General features: G+C 43.2%; 3 protein-coding genes across 4 annotated transcripts; all 3 read left to right on the plus strand.

Moving 5' to 3' along the window:
* The first annotated feature begins 6,120 nt into the window (after positions 1 to 6,120).
* On the plus strand, positions 6,121 to 9,795 carry ccna1 (cyclin A1). Its single transcript, XM_040179683.2, has 9 exons — positions 6,121 to 6,390; positions 7,636 to 7,794; positions 7,892 to 8,111; positions 8,183 to 8,298; positions 8,428 to 8,654; positions 8,820 to 9,024; positions 9,149 to 9,262; positions 9,354 to 9,487; positions 9,564 to 9,795. Exons 1-9 carry the CDS (start codon positions 6,388 to 6,390, stop codon positions 9,613 to 9,615), a joined length of 1,230 nt encoding a protein of 409 aa, XP_040035617.2. The 5' UTR covers positions 6,121 to 6,387; the 3' UTR covers positions 9,616 to 9,795.
* A 394-nt stretch (positions 9,796 to 10,189) lies between these two features.
* sparta (spartin a) lies at positions 10,190 to 15,916 on the plus strand. 2 transcript variants are annotated; one of them, XM_040182892.2, is made up of 8 exons: positions 10,190 to 10,357; positions 10,829 to 11,625; positions 12,561 to 12,755; positions 13,115 to 13,271; positions 13,559 to 13,753; positions 13,913 to 14,074; positions 14,222 to 14,312; positions 14,508 to 14,888. In XM_040182892.2, exons 2-8 carry the CDS (start codon positions 10,855 to 10,857, stop codon positions 14,551 to 14,553), a joined length of 1,617 nt encoding a protein of 538 aa, XP_040038826.2. In that variant the 5' UTR covers positions 10,190 to 10,357; positions 10,829 to 10,854; the 3' UTR covers positions 14,554 to 14,888. The 2 variants fall into 2 exon arrangements, with proteins under 2 accessions (XP_040038826.2, XP_040038825.2); XM_040182891.2 differs by lacking the exon at positions 14,508 to 14,888 and adding an exon at positions 15,042 to 15,916 and having other exon boundaries at positions 10,201 to 10,357.
* A 30-nt stretch (positions 15,917 to 15,946) lies between these two features.
* ccdc169 (coiled-coil domain containing 169) lies at positions 15,947 to 20,676 on the plus strand. Its single transcript, XM_040182893.2, is given in 9 exon segments — positions 15,947 to 16,142; positions 16,224 to 16,306; positions 16,437 to 16,547; positions 16,902 to 16,942; positions 18,470 to 18,568; positions 19,097 to 19,150; positions 19,752 to 19,822; positions 20,435 to 20,483; positions 20,486 to 20,676. Coding segments are annotated over 9 exon segments (723 nt in total). The 5' UTR covers positions 15,947 to 16,065; the 3' UTR covers positions 20,624 to 20,676.
* The last annotated feature ends 332 nt before the right edge of the window (positions 20,677 to 21,008 follow it).

Here is a 21,008-nt window from a genome sequence, read left to right on the forward strand (position 1 = left end):
CACCAGACGCCAGAGGGGAGCGGCAGCGAGCAGAGATGAGAGGACGATGACTTCATTTCACGCCAGAATCCAGCTTTCACTGACATCACACGGCTGACATTGATGTGTACTTCAGACAACATTTGACAGGTCAGGGATTCATCTGATGAGCATGTATCCATATGTGAATATTTCCTTAATCCGAACCCGCCAAATCAACAAACAAAAAAAAGATTTTGATGAATGTTTTTAATGACACGCTTGTGGCGGTTTTGCTGGTGTTGACACTGTTGAGGGAGAAACCAAGGACAGAGGCAAGGAACACCATTTCATTATTCAAATAATTATTCCCCCTGACCCTCACTCTACTATCCACACCCTGCAAGGCCATTTATTCATCTATCACAGGGAATTGTTACACACACAGACACACACGGACACTATTCTCTTTTCCTAAAGCAGGAATCTGTTTGGTGTAGCTACTAAAGTCTCTGTGCAATCTCATGTGTGTGTGTGTGTGTGTGTGTGTGTGCGTGTGTGTGTGTGTGTGTGCCAGACAAAGAGAGCGAGGACTGAAGGATGGAGATAAGGGCTTTGGCCTCAGATAGTTTTGTAACTAATCCCAGAAGGCGTGGCCGCCAATTCCGTGTCATTCCCTGATATCCCAGCCTGCTGTGACTCGGTGCCATCCTAACACTGCCCTTGTGAGGACACCCGTCTCTGCACGCGTATTAATGGGGGTGAGGGGGAGGGTGCAATTGCCTTTGGGGACTATTTGTGTGCTAAACTGTGTTTGAGTATGTGGGTGCAGCCCATCTCGCTGAACTCAGGGGAACAACTCTAGACCCCCGAGATAACCGACAGGAAGGTGTCAACATAATAGTTGGTAACATGTTAGAGGTCCTGGTGATGGCAGAAGCACGGCCACATGGACTTCACATCCCTCTGGTAGCCTGGGGCAATTTGCACAGCTACCAACTGAGGCAGAAGCTCCCAAAAGCAAAATCCAAGACTTTGATGAGGTCAGGATGAGCTGACTGTTTCACTCTCCGCCTCCTTTATTGCAAGAGAAAGTATCAATTCTATCTGTAATCGGTCAGAATCCCCCAGAACGCCACCTCATTTTCACTTGTTCCTGGTTTTTCAAAGATTTTGCAGATCAATAAGTATGCACAGACTACTCTCTAGCTTTTTAGGTCTCATTGCAGTGTGCCGCCAATCAAAATGATTCCCGCGGATCTGACGGCACGGCGCAGAGAAAAACACACTGAGGCATAACAGCGACACACTCGCACAAAGACACACAGGACAGTAGCCTGACAGGCGAGTACTAGCCCGGAATAACAATGAGACAAATGGAAATAGGATATTGGCACTGCGGGGTGGGGGGACAACACACATGTACCAAAAGGCATGTCTGAGCGAGACGCCTAAAAACTGAGCAAAATCAGTGCTCTACAGAAACCTGTACGACTAATAGTCTTGGAATTTTTGCACTGATGCCTCTGAAGGGTGTACGCTCTAAACGTATGAAAGGAGAGAAGAAAGGGGAGAGAAAAAATGTCCTCAAAGTCAGATTCATTTGAATACATGAATAATTTAGGGCACTGAAAGATTTGCGGCCCTTAAATTTGCCAAAAAGTACTCTTCGACATTCATGGTTCATACGCACCACGGCGTGGAGGGAAGGGGAGACATTTGATGCACAAGGTAAAGAGGACACAAGGACAAAAGCTACATCACCTTGTCCTTGTGCATAATTAATGACTGGTTTGACTTTTACATTCAATCGGTCTGGGAATATTTATTTCTCTCCCCCCTCTCGCTGTTTTACCACGATTCACTCTGAATAATTAATGAATCCAAAGCAGACCCTGAAACTAAACAATTAAAACTTTCATTTCGTCGACGTCTTGTGGGTATTGAAACAATGATATGGTCAAAAATAGTTTGGAGGCGGGGAAAGCCGATGGCCGACTAATCAATCAATAGCTTCAAGTGCTGATGTCTTGCAAAGTGTAAGAGGGAACTTATGTCGAGAGAAACAAACTGGCAACATGTCAGATATAACATGAATATTACTTGTCAGCTTGCTGTTTTAGCCCACATTTTCTCCCAGCCTCTCTTCCCATATCTTGGCATCCTGTCGTTACAACAATGTACTGAAGAATTTCAATGGAAGCAAAAAGTGTGTCTTGCCTTTCTTTTACCGGTGACTGCAAAGATCTAACGTCCTTTCAGCGGGTCATCCTCTAATTATTATAGTTGTTACCGTCTGCTGGGATGTGCTATAATGTGTTACGTCCTGGCTCGTGTGTGTGTGTGTGTGTGTGTGTTGTGGTGTCTGAGTTTGAGCAGCATAATTATTCCATAAGACAATGACAGCTCCCGTCTCTCCATGACACCCACCGCGGCCCCTCCACAGCTCTCCTCCCCGTGGCTCATCGACGGGCCTTTTATTGAAGGGGATTGGCACCAAATTTCCACTTCGTATCCCGCAAGAAAAGGACCTTTTTGATTTGTATGAGGATGATTGAGTACGGCATTATGAAAAGCACAAAGACCTCCAGACAGCAGGCAAAGAGGATCGATTGGCTGACGGGTGAACGCTAGATTGTTGTGAACTAGTCATGCTCATCATATTTGATGTAGGGTTTTGGTGTTTGAGTGAGTTTTCAAACTCTGCATATTCAGTTATTTTTGCTGTATTTTAACTTCCCTGATGCCCTGCAGCTCAGCACGGGTGATGTAACATCTTCAGACTTCTTTTTGTTGCCTCCTGTTACCTTGAAAATGTGGAAATCAAAGTTCTTTATGCTTTAAGAGCCAATGAATGCTGCTAATTGGCCTCAACCCAACACAACCCTTCTTTGTAGCAGGGTTCACTTTGAGACTTTCGCCACGGTGCATTTGCATATTTTTGTCCACAAACACAGACACAAATATACGGTTTGCTACAGATTGAGGAGAGCATAAAAATGAAAAAGTTGCAATCAGCCAATGTCCTGGATGTATTCAGATTAACTCTCTTTGAAGAGTCATGTCCGTTCTTCACTAAGAAGAAAAATAAATCACTAATGGACATTAACTGTGACTCATAAATCGGCTGATCAACTTCTATTCCCACAAAAGAAAATGTCTGTTAAACATGCATGAACCTCTGCATATTGGGTTCTGCAGGTAAGAAAACCAGTTTTCACGTCTTTGGAAAGTTATTCTTCTGTCCTCAGGGCGAGAGACGATCTCCTCAGTTCTAACACCGCTGGATGAGAGATGAGCCGCGATCGTCCCCGGCTGGGACGATCTTCCTGGACGGCGCGACGTTTTGGACCCATCTGGCCCCGAGCCCGTCCCCTGCCAGACGTCCCGTTAATGAAATGGCAGCAGCCCAATGCTCCGTATCTGTCATCAGCAATCTGCATCTGCTCAGGGACTCAACGGAAATGAGGAAGAGGGATGAACACGGAGGAAGGCAGAGAGACTCTGTGTCCCCCGAGCACGTGCCATGTTTGTGTGCGTGTGCGTGTCAGGGTGAATGCGTGTGTGCGTGTGTGTGTGTGTGTGGTGGCTCCGTCCCTGTTTTTAGCACAGCGTGAAATCTAAGTTATAGATTTATTTTTTTGAGAGGAGAAAGTAGCCACAGCGGGCCGCCTCATCTTTCATCTCCACTGGATCAAATAGGTGAGGATATTTCATCGGTTCTGCGTTACAACAAGGCTCCAATGCATCTTATCTGTCAGGGGGAAAATGGCTCGCTGTACCTCGTCTGGGCCCCCGGGGGCCACATGGGGTCGACGCATTTTTCAACTTCAACAAATTTAGACTCCACCTGAACAACCCTAACAAATATGTGCTGGAAACACCATCATTCACCAACAGCTTCATTGTCCTAAACTTTGAGATTTTATTGTGCCGATGGCGTTATAATCTTGTTAAAAATAAATATGTTGTTTATAATTATTCCCTAAAATTATCCAGCTGTTATTGATTGAAAGATCTGGTTTGGATGATTTTTGAGATTTTTCTTCTTTAAAATATCAGTCATTGTGGTTTATATAACACTGCGTCTATTTTGACATAAATAGAAAAGAAAGCGTAACACATTCACTTGAGGAATAAAATGCTTGGCCTGTTTTTTCTGGATCAATGAGGGATTGATTTCTTGGAAGCAGTCGCGTCCCACCTGTTTGGTTTATTCCAGCTCTGAGGAGCCTGTGCAGACTGAGCCTGATTGTCTGATTGTCTCCGGAGTCACATCGTAGCCAGCCGGCATCTCAGGTGCAGCGTGTTTTATCTGAGAAGAAAGCCATATCGGTGCAACAGAGAGAAAACCCTTTCTCAGATTTACTGAGATGATAATCTTTTCAACTTTTAGCATTTTTTCACACGTGAATGCATTATGCTTTTGTTGCTTTTGTTATTACACTGTTGATAGAATTACAATTATCATGAATTATATTTTGTTTAGTTGTAATAAAATCTACCTTTGACGTAATAGCTGAAACATATAAACTGTTTTATTAGCTTTTGTGATGTGGGAGGGTTTTAACTCTTTGGGTGTAATGTGCCTCTGAGATCAGTGTAGTGTTTGACCAGGATGGATCTAATCAGGATAAAGATACAAATTAAATCCCACTGATTTATCAAGCAAGTGAAAAAGATTTTAAAAAAATTCTTACATGTGATTAGAAGTGAAAGACACTTTTATAATCAAATGAGGAGCATAGAAAATTGTGCAATGAAATACACACACTAAAACATAGTGGACAAAAACGTAGGGAGACTTGCATGAAATACAGCCGTAAGGAAAGCGAAGGTTAGCTGAAGATTCAAGGAGCAGCCTTGTGACCAAAAGATTGCAAATTGGAATCCTTAATCCCCCCTTTGCTCCACTGGAGCTGCTCAGCTGCGGCGTGAAAGCCTGGTGGTTAATGCTCCTCGGTCCTTCCCTGCCTCCACACTTGACTATAGTTCAGGCTCCATAGTTCTGGCTGGGACTGAGAACCGGCCCAAGTTTTTAATTTGTCGAATAAGATTTAGAACAGTGTCATATGATCCGAATCCCTGTTGACTTGACTTCTTGGTGGTTTTTTGCGTTGTGATTGGACCCTACGTGGCTACATAGCCTCACAAAATCTAAAATTGTTATTTGTTATTTGCTACGTCAAAAAATGTGCTCAGTTCACTGCAAAAGCAAAACAGCAGACCATAATTACAGAAGAGAAAACCTGCCATCCGATGGATGATGTGGAAGTTGCAGGTTACTCTCCACTCAGACACAAAGCTTTCTGTATGGACTTGTTTTCCAATAATTATTGTAATTGGCTTCTAATGTAGTTTTTAATTGAACTGGGTGAATTATTTTTCCCCGGTCTGTCATCTGTTAAAATACTGGCAGATGTATCATGCTCAAGAGTTTTTAAACATGAACAAATTTCAGTGAAATCTATGATAAATTGCATGAATAATGGCAAATTAACAATAGTCCTCGAGATGTGAGATGTTTTGAAACATTTTGTTGCGAACCCGAAGAAATGTCAGGTGTTGATATCACTTTCACTGGCCACTTTTTCCAAATCATTTGGGGAGAAGTGGACAAATCTGCTCAATTCAACCCGTAGATTCTACTGTGACTTTCCTCTACCTCCGGGACTGACAGGAACTATTGAGACGTTATTGACCTACCACCCGTCTCCACGTGTTCATAATGCAGCAGGCCACAGGGAGCTGTCGGTGGCTTTATACCCATTCAGGTACGTGTGACTCTGGCATTCCTGTCCAGGGATTAGTCGATAACATGTTGTCTCTAGAGCCGTTCCTATACAACCAGGTCAGATCGGAAGTAAAAAGAAAACAAATAACTGATTTATTCATCAAAACAAAAGTTATTCAGTTAAAATATAATTTCCATACAAATATACCACGTATTTCATTGCTGCACGTTGGAATGTTTTATTTACATTTTTCATTCACACTATTGGCCTTTTGTTGAATCATTCAGAGAACAATGAATTATGTATATTGACCTTCCTCACTGTTGAGGTCCATATTTTCTCCATCAAAATACGTCCCTGTAACTTTACTTAAAGATTTAAACGAACACTCAAACATGATGAATGAATCCTGTGAGCGATTTGTGACGCACGACGCCGACGGTCAGCTGCTCGGTCACGTGACCGGACCGATAACCGTTCAGAGGAAAAACAGCTGATCCGTTCACAAAGACACCCAAAGGACACCCAAAGGGACACCCCTGCTGGACTAACAATAACCGACATTCAGGGAACCTGCTTTGACTCTTGAATACCGCGAGAGGTCGCTGTTTTCCTTCAGAGAAGCGACCAAAAGAAAAGTCACCGTCAGCGCATCGACCCAACGTTAAACTGTTGATCTACGTTGGTCGCGATCATGGTGAGTTTCGCAGGCGAGAACAAGACGGTCGACTTTGATCGATTCCTGCCAACCGAGCGGAAGTCCTCAGTGAGGGAGACTCCCACGCGGGGGGGGGGGGGTCGGATTGGCAAACCGCGTTTTATTCTGTTTGTAAATCGGGAAGTTTGTGTGGTTGCGGTTGATGGTTTGCGAGCTCGCTGGTTCTCCCCGTGCTGAGTGACAGGAGCCACCTGGGGGGGCGGGGCGGGGGACAGAAAGCCCCGCCCTCCACATGAGTGCAATGCCATAGAATCACTTAGATGTTGCGATGGGTTCCTAGTTATTATTCTGCAACGTTTATTTAAATGCGCACAGCCGTTTTGATCAGTTTCTTCTATCTTGCATATATTACATCTGAGAAATGTGTAAGGAATATTGTTCACCAATTTCTCACATTTGATGGTAAAAATATATAAAAAATCTGTCCATTTTTCAGCTGAATTAAATCATTGGACTTCTGTCTGTACTTACGGCTTGTGTTTGGAGAATTCTGTATTCTTTGGGATTTTTCTATATTTTAGTTAGTAATAAATGCTTAATCACGAAATAGGTTTAGATTTCTCACACGGGACATTATCCACTACAGTAATTGCAACCACAAAATAATTGTTAATTCGTATATAATCAAATGCCGTATACGAACAGTATTACATTACATTACATGTCATTTAGCGGACGCTTTTATCCAAAGCGACGTACAATAAGTGCATTCAACCATAGGGTACAAACTCAGGAGAACAAGAAACAAGAAAGTGCAATTTCCTCAAATAAGCCAATTTACAATTTGCTATAGATGAGTGACGTTACAAGTACAATTTAAGTGCTACAATTTGTTAGTCTTTAGTCGAGGTAGAGTCTGATTAGTCGAGGTAGAGTCTGTCAAGTATGATCAATTGACATCAAAAAGCAACATCTTGCTCACTACAATACTCGTATTGGTAATATTTTCTCTACAGATTGTTTCATCTGAGCAGTTGTTAGAGGATAGAAGAGTAGTCAATCCACTATTGTCACTTAAACTCATATTTTACTGTGCGGTTAATTTATTGTGTTTACTCTCATTTTAATTATCTAGCAACCCCTAACAGTCCCTCAATGCCATGTTGGGAACCACACTAGTACAACTGTACATGAAATAGCTCACTTCTCAGTTTTGGTTCATGTTTCTGTTTTGTCCTTTGCCGTTGTGACCTACCCAACCGTTCCTCTACTCCTTGTTTAAAGATGAACTTCGGCACAAATACTCATTGCAGCAGTTACACTAGCAAAGAAAACATTCCAGCTTCAGGCAAAGTAGATGCACCGCACGCGCAGCGACCCAAACAGCGGAGGGTCCTCGGTGTGTTGTCAGAAAATGAGCAGCGTGGTCGATCGCTCAGCCAGGTGAGAGAAAAAGCCCCAACGGAGAACATTGTATTTTGTTAATTCAATTTCCCCTTAAAGAAATGGCATATTTCAACTTAAAGGTCTTTCTCCACAGGGGAGCCACTTTTCCAAACACAGCTCAATCTCAGACAGCTCTCAGCTCGTCTCCCTCGGCAGCCCGCCCACTTCCAACTTTGACGTGTACGTTGAGGAGGCTTGTGAGGTTGTCCTCGAGGCCTCTGGTCAAGAAGTGGTCTCGGACAGCTTTTACCTAGACTGCAAATCTGCTGGATTACAACATGAACATTCGAGACTTCTGCTGGAACTGAGTTCAAGTGAGTTTGGCAAATACAAAGACACCTGCCGAGAATTTATTATTCCTTACCGATGCTGTTCATTCTTGTAGGTTCATGCCAGGATGCTTCTATGCAGTCGGAACCAAATAAATCTCTCATGTCAGAGGAGGTGTTTCGCGTTTCAGAGTATGCAGAGGACATTCACCTGCACTTGAGGGAGAGTGAAGTGCGGATTCATCTGTACTATAAGGGCTGAATCGCGGGCAGGATTTAAACGCATCATAGTCATGTTGTTTTGCTCCTCAATTTGTTACAAATTCCCCATGATAACAGCTTGTTTTGTCCCTGGTGCCAGATGAGGACTAGGCCGTGGGCAGGCTACTTACTAAAACACCCAGAGATCACCAACGGCATGCGCGCCGTCCTGGTGGACTGGCTGGTGGAAGTCGTCCAGGAATACAGGCTTCGTTCTGAAACCCTGCACCTGGCTGTCAACTACTTGGACCGCTTCCTCTCCTCCACGGCATACGTCAAACGGAGCAAGCTGCAGCTCATTGGCATAGCTGCGTTGCTGATTGCCGCGTAAGCACGTGTTTGTCTTTTCCCAAAAGCTTTCACAGGTGTCCGGTACAATCCAGCAGGCACTGGATTGTTCAAACCAATTTGTGAGTCGTGACAAAAATCCCCCTAGTTGGAGTTGGAGTGACAAATTTGCAAGCTGATGCCGCCTGATCTGTCACCTCGTAGAAAATATGAGGAGATCTCCCCTCCAGAGTTGAACGAGTTTGTGTACACCACAGACAACACCTACACTAAGAATCAACTGGTCCAGATGGAGCACGTTTTCCTGAATGTGCTGGCTTTCAAGATGACAGCGGCCACCACAAACCAGTTCCTACGCCTCTTCATGTCCATCCGCTCCGTCTGTGCCAACACGGAGAACCTTGCCCTCGTGAGCAGAGTCAATAACTCAAATGCCAGTTAGATCAGAGTGTTGTGCCCACTGCCTTTTTGAATTTCCCCATGTCCCTAGATCATATTTTGAATCGGTGATGTGTGTTTTTTACCGCTTCTAGTATTTGGCGGAGTTAAGCCTGCTGGAAATCAATCCATTCATACAGTACACCCCATCTCTGGTGGCAGCTGCCGCGTACTACTTAGCCACTTACACTCTAAACAAATCTCTCTGGGTAAGTCTGTCCAGAACAATGGCTTGAGGTGAGGATTGTTTAGGCAATTGGCCAAAACTTGACTTTTTACATTATTTCTTATATATTCTAGCCTGATTCCTTAATTGCCTTTACCGGCTATACCACGACTGAAATTGTTCCTTGCATGACGGACCTTCACAAGCTTTACATCAGTGCAGCGAGTCGCCCACAACAGGCCATCCGGGAAAAATATAAAAGTTCCAAGTAAGGCATAGTTTAACCTATCTTTCATGTGTATTTTCTATATCTGAACACATGTATTTTATCTCTCTATTGACAGGTATTGTTGTGTTTCATTGATCACTGCACCTGCTGTTCTGGACTTACTATGAAAAGATACCCCAGGCTCCTTTGATGCTTCTGACCCAACAATATTGGAATATGAACAAAACGTGCACAGATATTTTTGCAGCCAATCCCATATAAACCACTGTACAGTGGACACTTAATTACCTTGTTTTTCATCATTCATTCCTTGTTTGTACACATACAATAAATCTGTTGTAATAAAACCTACTTTGTGGCTAAATCATTTCACTACTTGCAGTTGTTCATGCAAAAGGTTTTTAAAGCTGGTAAGTCAGCAGTAATATATATATTCTGTTAAGAATGTCCTTAAACTGCAGCATCCTCCTAATCTTTTAGTGATTTAAAATATATTGTCATGGAATTTATAGCAATTATTATTTTTTTGTATATCTTGTCTTCCTAAAATGCAAAGTTAGTTTAACAAATAACCATATGTTATTTTATTATGTTTTATTAATCATCCAGCTACGTTATTATTGTTGTGTCAAGCGTTATAATTCAACTCGCCGCCCATGGCTTTTATTCTGAAAAGGTTCGCCGGAAGCCATTTTTGTCGCTCTGGCTGGTTTTGACGCTTGTATAAAACAGCTGGGAGGTGCGCTGAATGAACTCAGACCGTGAAGTGCACACTCATTGATACATGCCAGCCTTCTCCTGCCTATTATAGTACCGACGACCTTCGGTGAAGTAACAACGAGACACTTTGAAACCACTTTTTTTTGTTCTTTTGTGATTTTATTTCCCAAAACTGAACTTCAAATTAAGGTAAACCCGATTTAAGATTATTATTTATTGTCTATCAGGCATGCCGCCTGAAAAGGTAGCACGCGATTATGCATTTGATAATGAGATGAAGGGTTCATGTGTACACTCTTAAATGTGAATCTACTATGAGGACTTTTTAAGAATGCCTGTTGTTCAGGTTAAACCTGATGTGTTTGTTCGGGCTAATTCACAACGCGTCATCTCCACATTTCTTTCTCACATTCCACGTTCCGCTTAAGTGTTGGCCATATATTCAAGTTGAGCCGCTGTCTCGTTGCTGCTTCGATTCTTTGCTTAGGCTGTTTTTTAATTCCAACTGTCTCCAATCCACTTAACTGAAATCTCAATCTTCCGAATCGTTAAGCCTAAAGAACAAACTATAGTGAAAAGGGTATATCTAATTATATAGCATCACTATAACAATCTTGATATTGCAGTTCCAACTTGTGTGTCTCTTTGCCTCCGTTGTAGCTTCTGTATCCCGTCTCCTTGTCAGCATGACTGAGCCTGCTGAGCTGCTGCTCATCAAGGACCAGTACGAGTTGGCGTTTCATTCTCTGAGCCGAGGCCTGGCGGCCGAGGAGGCCGGCAAAAGAGAAGAGGCCCTGATGTTTTACAGGAAAGGTCAACAGCACCTTACCCAAGCAATGGAAGTCCCCACCGGGGGAGAGAGGCACCTGGGAGCGGTCTGGGACACAGCCAGGGGTCTTCAGCAGAGGATGAGGGACACTCTGAGGACTGTCAACACCCACCTCTCTGACCCAGAGGCCTCTCAGCTGACAAAAGGATGCCAGCGGGGGCGCCTGCTGATGAATCTACCTCCCAACCTGTACCCGGACCTGACGCCATGCCGCCAGCCTCCACAGAGCTCCCTCAATCACCTGTACCCGACGGTGGCTGCCGCCACCCAGGACACAGCCCTAACGCTCCAGCCCAGTCTTCCTTCCTGTGCCCGGCTGCAAACCCTCCCCGCCGCGACCCACCCGGGGGATCAGCCTCCGGCGTACACGCCACAGCCAACTGTCGGCCACCGCAGTCTGTCTTACGCTCCTGCTGAAGGTGGGCTCAGGCCAGGGAAGCAGGCAGCTGCAGCAGGAGGTGGAGGAGATGGAAACGAGCTGCTGCACGTCCCCTCTGGGGTGCAGATGTTTTTCGTGGCGCCGAGCGGGCAGGTCAGCTCCCTGTCTCATCCAGGTTACCTTCGCATCGTTCAACTTGACAGTGAGCACAAGGGTTCCACCGCTGGGAAAGCCTCAACATTTCTACAGGTGAGTTTTCTGTATGATGTGATAAATACGTCTAAAGTATCTGCGTGCATGTGGGGGTAAGCATGTCAGCATAGCATTTGACTTATGATTGCTTTCTTCATTTGTCATTTAGTTGTTGGGTCACTCTGAAACTCATCACTGCACTGTAATAAAATCTTAACAGTCCAAAACAAAAAGTGTTAAAAAAAGTAAGTCAAAAATTCACTTTACTATGATGTGAAAAAAAGAAAATATTATAGTCAAAATAATTCTGACTCATTAGAGTAATAGATCAAATTTTTCAGCTCTAGTAGCAATGTTGTCGTTGCCTTAAACCCCCCCCGCCCCGCCTGCCCCCCTTATGTTTACCTCCAGAGCGGCCTGGTCGGCTGCTCTCCTGTATTCTGGCCATGCTTTGTCTCCCAGGAAGACAATGGTGCCACTAACAGATGACTCTGCGCTCCTGTTGTGCTGCTGGCCAGTGCCATGAGCCCTCACAGGGGTCATCGTGTCAGGCGGCGTGCCAGCTGCACAACGCTGTATCTGTAGTACGTCTGTGCGGACGACTGGCATAAGACCTGATGGGCTAACGTAGTGTTTCTTATCTGTTAACGGATGGTCTACTTGCTGTGACAAGACAATATTTGTTTATGCCCCCCCAAAAAAGCCCCTTTTATTTATTAGGTGAATTTAGAAAATAGCATTGAACATGTGCTTTTCATTTGACATATTATGAACTAAGGAAACAAATAAGAACAGACGCCACCATGTCCTCATTTTCTGTCTAGTTCTATCTGAGGTTGTTGTTCAAAATAATGAATGTGAAGTGAAGCAATGGGAGATTGTAATGATGAGGATAAATCCCATTCACACACATTCATCACTATTCCGCAGACGTTCTGGTCCCAGGGGTCTTGGGGCTTTCCTCTTATTTTTGTGTCTTTTCTGTTTTCAAGGTGTGTGACTGTCTCTTCCTGCTGGAAGCAGGCACTCCAGTGCTGTTGGCTAACTCCGGCATCTTCATGTTCCGGGACACCTTGTCAGAGACGCCAGGGTCCTACGTGGGCATAGTGCTGTCCTCAGAACTGCCTGCTGTACATGGGGAGACGTTTCAGGCTCTTCTCTCGCAGCTGGCTAACCTTAGGGTCCAGGTCAGGCTTTACTCAGTATTGAGCGTGTGTGTGTGTGTGTGTGTGTGTGTGTGTGTGTGTGTGTGGAGTCAACAATGTGATGCGTCATGGTGTTGGAACGGAATGGGGACGGTGTTGACATTGTTCACGACGAGTCATTTCCTTTTTAAAACGACAGCACCGCCTTGTAGAATCCATAGTGTCACTGTCCTCTGCTGAGACGTCAAGAGGAACCGGACCGGTGAAAACATTGTCAGCTGAGTCACGACTCACAGGAATGAACGCCACCCGTTTGGGTGTATGCACATTTAAAAATGATCTCACTGTACGTCCTTTCATTATAAAATTGCATAAATTGGACTTAATGGATTCCCTGGCAGGGTCCAGAGGGAGAAGGGTCAGATGTCATGAACCTGAGTGACAAAATCCCCCTCGGTCCAATGAAAGAGCATGAAGGACTCACAGTGCCGACAGGGGAGAAGGAGAAACCGCCACTTCCTGGGTGGAGTGAGAAGATGGCGCAAGGAATCTTGACAGGTGTGTTTGTGTGACCCCGATCAAAGGAAAAAAAAAAATACACAGAAAAATCAGTGTGCGCACATTGTAGGTGAAGCTGGAAACCGTGTGTGAAACAACCGCTAGATGGCAGAGTTTACCTTTGCACCAATCTCTCTTGAACCAGATTGAGTGCTTCAGTTAACTTTGTGTCCAACCACCTCATTGTCACCATCCAGTAGATATTTAACAACACAATCACTGGTATTGCTAATTTACATATAACTCTGTAAATAACTACCACCCTAAGAACATATTCATGTCTGTAGGAGCTACGCGGTTGAGTGTCGGGTTCGCTAAAGGAGCAGAGGCCACTGGTAGGGCCATTAATAAAGGAGCAGCCAAGTTGCGGGAGCACATCACGCCTGAGGAAACTCCTTCAGAGGTCAGCCCCCATGTCACCAAAAGTCTGGAAGCGGCTAGACAGGCCACGGGGGGGGCCGTCCGAGTCAGCCAGTTCTTAGGTAAGAGCGCGAACCGATTCAAGAGGGACTGTTTGCCACGCTGACAGTGAAAATACAAATGTATTTTTAACATTCCACGCTCCTAGAGAAAAGCTTTCTTAATTGTTATTTTTTTTAAACTTTCCCCGCTTGCCACTCTATGTTTGTACACATTTACAGTTAATGGAGTGAGTACTGTGGCAGGACTCGTGGCTGAAAAGATGGCTCCTCATGTGAAGAAACAGGGCTCGAAGCTGGTCCCAGAGTCTATGAAGACGAGTAAAGATGGCGGGCCTTCCAGCTGGGATGGAGCCAAGTTTGTGGCCATCAGCAGTGTACATGGTGTGTAACGACGTGAAGGAGATTTCAGGCTCAAACATGAAGTTCAACTATCATATATATTTGTGTATTGAAAATGTTTTCTTAGATATGAGTGATCCAAATCTTTCTAGCGTTCTCAAGCATTTTTTATTTTTCCACCTAAACCAGGTCTTTCTACTGTTTGGTCCAGTCTGGAGACGGGTGCAAAGCTTGTTGGCAAAAGTGTCACAGCAGAGACTGTCACGACGGTGACTCACAAGTAAGTTCTGATATTTGCAGTCACGTTCCTTGAAATGTTCTAATCAATGAGCTATTGCAGATTGCTTTCCGCTGTGTTCTGAATCTATTTGGTGTCTTTAAACAGTGGAACACTGGCTCAGAAACCAGATACCTGTTGTGCTTTCTACTTGGTACGTTGGGAAACTGATCTGCTTTCACACCTATTTCTTTTCAGATTTAAGGGCTTAGAAAATGTATTAAAAATGTCCAGCAACATATGACTGCACGGGGAATAAAGTCAAAGACTGATCAACTCTTTCACGAACTGTACACTTTCATTAACTCACAAACTAACCCTGAGAGACATATTCCCAATCCAACGCAAGAGCTAACACAGAATGGAAACGTCATTTTACTCATTCATGTCTAGACCAATAAACTGTGTTTTGGGCTCTTTTCTGACTTGATGTAGTTTAAAGTTCTTGTTCTGTTTGTGTCTTTCTGGGTTTGCTAACTGCAGCTAAATGTCAGCTTGTGTTTGGTGGTGCCGCCCTTGCTGTACTTTCTCTGGCCCCTCTTTCTGGTTTGTTACTAATAAAACTACTACAAACTAAAATGTGACTCTTTTTCTCGGCTACCGTGTTGACGCTAATGAAAGCCGCGCCAACCTCCACATTCTCCCAGCGTTTTAATTCTGTGCAGGGCCTCACTTATTTCGATGCACACCAACCCGCTCCTCCCTAACTGCGCCGTGTTGTTTGTGGTGAAGGTACGGTAACGATGCAGGCACAGCTACAGACACTGGTCTGAAGTCAGTGATCAATGTTGCTGTGGCCGCATACAACTTTGACAATCTGGGCATCAAAGCCTTTATGAAGACGACAGGGAAGCAGACGGCCAAGGCCGTGGCCAAGCCGCGGGAACAGCCCGCACAAACACAGGCAAAGGAGCCACTGAAACGAGAACATCAAGAGGAGACGAAGGGAAAAGAAAAGGTGAAAAAGCAGACAGAGAATTAAAAATACATTTAAAAAAAAGATTCACTAAGGAAGGTCATAGCTTTGCTTGACGAGTTCTGTCGGATTGATGGATCAACTCATCATTTGCATAACAAACAGGCCACTCGTTTCTTGATTGGATGTTATTAGTTTTGTAAAAGTGTAAAAAACCATAAGTAAAAATGTATTTCCCAAGTAATTTTGTTATTTATGCATAGTGAAGTGATATTGAAGGCATTTTTTTTTTATTGAAATTGTAGTGACGTCATGTGTACATTGTTTTACAGTCTATATGATAAAAAATAATTGATGTGAAGCGGTTAAGAGTGAACTTATATATTAACCATTTTAATGATCCGAATGAACGTGCAATAACGTTAACGCAAAGCACGTGTGTACATTAACATAAACTACACATTTGAACCATTGTAACCATGATGAATCTCTCCTGGATGTTACAGATGAACAAACCGATATTATCTCACAGACATGCAGTTGTTTTTGAAGTTAATAAAAATATAATATGTGTATACCGTTATGTTAACTGTTGAAGAAGAAGTAGAGGAAGTGCATCTGATGCCTAACGAAATAGTCTTAAAACTATTTGCTTGAAGAAAAAAAAGTAAAATAAAAATCTTGTAGCGAAGTCCAGTTATTTGTTCCCGTATATATTCGTCTCATCACATTCAACCGAAAAGGTCTTTTCGGTTGAATCTGCGCCATCGTGTCCGACAAACCGGAAACATTGGTTTCCATGGAAACTGCGAGGCGCAAACATTCCGTCGCTATTCCAACATGGCTGAAAACAGCGGCAACGGCCGATTCGATTTGTCACGCCTGCAAGCAGAACTTGAGCAAGAGAGGGACACGAAGTAAGTGCGTTTAAAGTGAATATGTCACTTTTCCAAGTGAAACGTTATTTTCCACTCCAAAAACCACCTTCTTAAATACAGAGATGCGCTCGAGGAGTCCGTGACAGATCTGCGCAGTACGATGGTTGAACTGCAAGAGAGACTGCACAGTGTCGACGGGGAAGGTTTTTCTTTTTTCCTAAATATCTAAATATCACCTTCACCCACAGTTGCAAGCTGTTTTGAAACAATCCACTCGGTCGAGCCTGGTCTCAAATGGGACAATGATGGGTTTCCTTGCTTATTCTAATGCAGGAAATGAGTGGAAGACAAGGTATGAGACACAGATTGAACTAAACGGACAGTTGGAAAGACAGATGTCAATCATTCGTGAGAGACTGGAGGAACTGCGAGGGAACCCCGTGGGTGAGCTCACACAGGCCTGTGCCGGCATTTGAAGATATTTATGCTGAAAGGTCAGATGGGTTAGATAATTACATGAATGTAGACACATCGAATCAAGTTGTTGAGAACCTCAGAGGACAGTGTCTCAACACCAAAAGCAGTGTCGTTGCAATAATTATTTAAAAAAAACTTTGGGGTGAGCTCAAGATCTTCACACGGCTGATGTTGGCATGAACTGGTGTGTAGTCTGTCTCTAATCTTTCAACTATAGCGTATTAAAACAACAATGTTCACTGTGATATGTTCACCCCTCTTGAGCAAGTGTGAGTTTTAAAGAACGTACAAATAATGCTCACGCACACTTGCTTTTCACAGATCGATTGGCCTCCATCAGAACCTATGATGACATGCCAGTAGTGAGTGCACATTTTCTATTGAGTTTCCTGCACATGTGTTTTGTGGTATTGGAATTATCAAGAGTTATTTTTCCATGTGCAAACCCTCAGAGGTATTCTGTTTTTTGTCATATCTCACAGGTACTTTATTCTATTGTTCTAAATTCCCACGACTTTGGCAATCAATTTGTTCCTAATGTTCTAATTAGGGCTTTTTAAAATGATAGTGTTAAATACGTAAGTAGTAGGACCCCTGGGGTCAAAAGCAGCCCATTACAGCCTTCGCAGTATTTATAAATACATCATAATAGATTATTGAAATGTTGGCCATGCGGGTGCTGATTTAAAGTATCACTATCTAGAGAGTGTTCAGTCATGTTGAACCCAATAACCACGGATCCAGCAGACACAGATACTAATGTACTCTGTCTATTTTTGTTTTACACAACGTGAATATAAAGTGTAATTAAATTAATTCACTTTTTTAATGTCGTTTTGGAGAACAAATGTTAACATTTTTAGTTTGAAGGCTGTTTCTCACAGTATATTCTTGTTGGAATCCCCATCGCTTGTCCTTTTGGGTTCAATATGGTGGTAGGAGGCGGGTTAACAAACAAATGACACACAGGGAGCGGCACAAGTGTTTGAGACGAAGCACGTGCCAGCAGAGAGAGCCAGAGGAGGAGGAGGAGGATGGTCGAGGGTGTAGCGCCAGCTGCTCTCCATCTTCCCGTTGACGCAGCCTGAATAAAGTGCAGTTTGATCACAGCCCGGCAATCATAACATACAAACAGTAATGCACACTAGTAACAATGCTCTACCACAAATAAATGCACAGCACTCACTGGTTACACAACACGATCTAAAAATGGATCTGTGGGCCTTAAGGCAGAACTAACGGCTGCTCACTATTTTATATATATATATTTATATATCCAAGGCGTGGCTGGTAAACCGTGTACTGAAGATCTGTAGACAAATTTGCGAGCTTCACGGTAAACTAGACTGAGCATGTTGAAAGAAGGTGGATTATTTGTAATCAGTGCAGTTAGTAATTGTGAAGACAGCGGTTGTCTGTTAAGAGCAACCGTTGTAGGGGCACGTCACGGTGTCTCTGAAGGAAGCTTGAACCTTTCGTCGATTCTCCGGCATCATCCGAGTGTCCTTATGCTAGTTTCCACACCTGAAAGGTTGACAATGGACATTTTATATGCATATGATGGACTGGAGTCTTCTAATCTTGAGCATGCAAGCGAACGGAAACAGACAAGGATTAGGCGATATTTTAAATCTTCCACCCCTGGCTGTAAAATTTCATTATTATTTCAATACTATATACTCTCTTCTAGCCTTAACATGTCTCAGCTCTCTGTGTTATGAGTTTATTGGCTTATTGAATAATGCCTAATTAATTTGTGCTCATGTCTTATTGTTTAGTAGATGGCACCATTTCATTGGAATGATTTGTAATTAGACAACAGCAGCGAAACACCATTCGTGCTTCTGTGTTATGAATGTTGCTGATTGATGGAAAACTCTTTGCCTCAGGAAACCCTGAGACATCGTCTGAAGCTCCTGACGGAAGAGAAGTCCGACCTCCAGAGTCAGCTGATGGACTGTCGTGGCAGAATTGAACAGGAAGGAAAGGTTTGGATCTCAGCGGGGCCACGGCCCAATCTTTGCTGTCCAGTATTGTTGAGGGTCATAAAGTCCGCTGGTCCGGTTTGATCATTTCTCAGACAAGCAGCTTTATTTATTCCTCAGGTATTGTACATTTCACTAGCAAATTAGCATCATTAGCAAAGGGATTGAAAAAGATTTGGCTGAAATGTTTTGCATTCGTTAACAACCATTGATGCAAAATTGAACACTAACCTTTGTCCTGCGCTGCTACGACAAGGCCGGCATGCTCATGGTTTGGGGTCTCTGTTCTTTGTTCATTGTTAGAACGATATTAGTTGAATAAAAGTTTAACACGCAGCCTATGCGGCCAGTAATCCATGCTCTAATCTGTTGCTCATTAGACTGAAGACCTCCTGAAATATTACACACAGGCAGCAGGCGCAGTAAAAGCGCTGCAGTCCGAGCAGACAGATTATAACTGACAGTTGGAACTGGTTTGTCCATGAATGGAGGAATGTGACAATAAGGCCCTCTGTTTCTTTCCAATATCAGGCCTTTCATAAAACCAATGACGAGAGGCGGGCATATCTTTCTGAAATAGCTAAGGTAAGCGTTCTCTTTAGTCTTCTCTAATTAGAGAGGATTGCTGTCGTGGTTAAATTGTATCAGAGGATAATTCGCTGCAGGCTGTTGTGCTCCGTAGCCTTTGTGTTTAGTGCTGCTCTCACCTCTTATATAATAGGTGTGTCTGCTCAACCCCGAAAAGTGAATCAAGAACTGTCTTATGCTGCAAAACAAACTGGTGGCTGCAGGGTTGAAACTAACGCAGCTCCAGGGAAACTTCCTCAATATCACAAATTTGCCTCACAGGCCTTTACAATCTGAACAATCCGTGACGTCCTCTGTCCCGGAAACCAAAGGAAGTACCACCCCCCCCAAGAAACCATAATGGGAAGAACAGTTAGGAAGAAACCAAAGGGGAAACCAAAGGGGGAAGTTTTAAGCCTTCTCTTAACTGGTGGGAGTGTCTACCCGTGACTTTAACTGGAAGCTGGTTCCACAGATTCTTTGCCATAAATCTTGTGAAGGCACTCGAGAGCTCTTGCCTGTCGAAACACAAAAGCATACATGCATCTGCTTATGCTTAAAACAAATATTTCTGTCTGGGGTTTACCTGTTATTACTCATGAATTGTCCTCTGACGCAGCTCTCCTCCGAAGCCCAAAGAAGACAGTACTCCGTCCAGCCACAGGGGACAGTAGAGAGCAAACCGAGGAGGTCAGTGAAACAACACAAGTGATGGATTCAATATTGTGAACTGAGTGTGAATATTTGGTTTGCTAATCTGATAACAACCGTTATTTTATTTTACTTTTTTCCCTGTACAATATAATTTCTGAAACTACCATTTGATGTATTTTTGTCTTACAGTTAAAAGAAAGAAAATATTAAAATGTAGCCCATTTGGTAGATAACAAGAATTAGTCCTAAACAAAATTACACATAATTACATAACTTGTGTAGTATTAATTCAGAACTAAAATAACTAAATTAAAAACAGTAAAGTACTGAAATCCGTTAAGTAGGATGCCAATCCTATGAAGAAAAAAGACTAACTTTTATTATTTCATGCAGATTATCAAGTTATAGACATGTATGGCTCTTAAACTGTTCTTAAAAGGGTCACTACATGATATACTGTAAGTAAATATTATTCTTAAATCAATCCGACTTCATTTTGCAGTTAGTGCACTGTAAAGTATGCTTGACAAATGAGCTTAGATGTAATAAATATTGATTCTGAGATGTAATACTATCTTGTAATACCATTGTTCCCATGTTTAAAGCACATTAATAAAAATGTTGTTTCTAAATGTTCTAATTGCATAGAGGGAGGCGGACCAGCAGGAAGGCAAAGGCTGATTCTAAAAGAGGAAAGAGAGAGAAGAAGATGGAGGGGGAGTGTTTGCTAAAGGAGGAGGAGGTGGCGGAGCAACAGCAGAACAAAGAGAACAATATAATTCCTACAGAGAAAGCAGACTACCCACACTAAAGTACGACCTGAAGCACAATCCTTAACCCTACCACTTTGTGTTATAGCCCTCTAAATAAATAAAAAGTTATCTGACTAACACTTCTCAGAAGATGATTGTGAGAAAGGTAATCCAGCCATGTGCCCCAGTCAGTGCTCTTTTATCCAGTGTTCCTTTTCAATTGATGGAAAATGACAGTGGTACAAAATGTTTCGTTTATATTTGGGGCATTATTATTTCTTTGTTTCAGCAAAAAGGGCATGTAGGAGCCGAGCATGACATTTCTTCTGCCACCAACTTTTTCAAAAACACCTCCTACGATTTGTATTACGTAAGCAACAGCACGTCCACCACTCTCTCTGTAGTTCACGCACAGAGCACCCAGTCACCCCCGTCCCACCCACGGGCCGCCTTTACAAACGCAGGAGTAG

Source organism: Gasterosteus aculeatus, chromosome 7 (genome assembly GCF_964276395.1).
Source record: "Gasterosteus aculeatus chromosome 7, fGasAcu3.hap1.1, whole genome shotgun sequence".
NCBI classification, from domain to species: Eukaryota; Metazoa; Chordata; class Actinopteri; order Perciformes; family Gasterosteidae; genus Gasterosteus; species Gasterosteus aculeatus.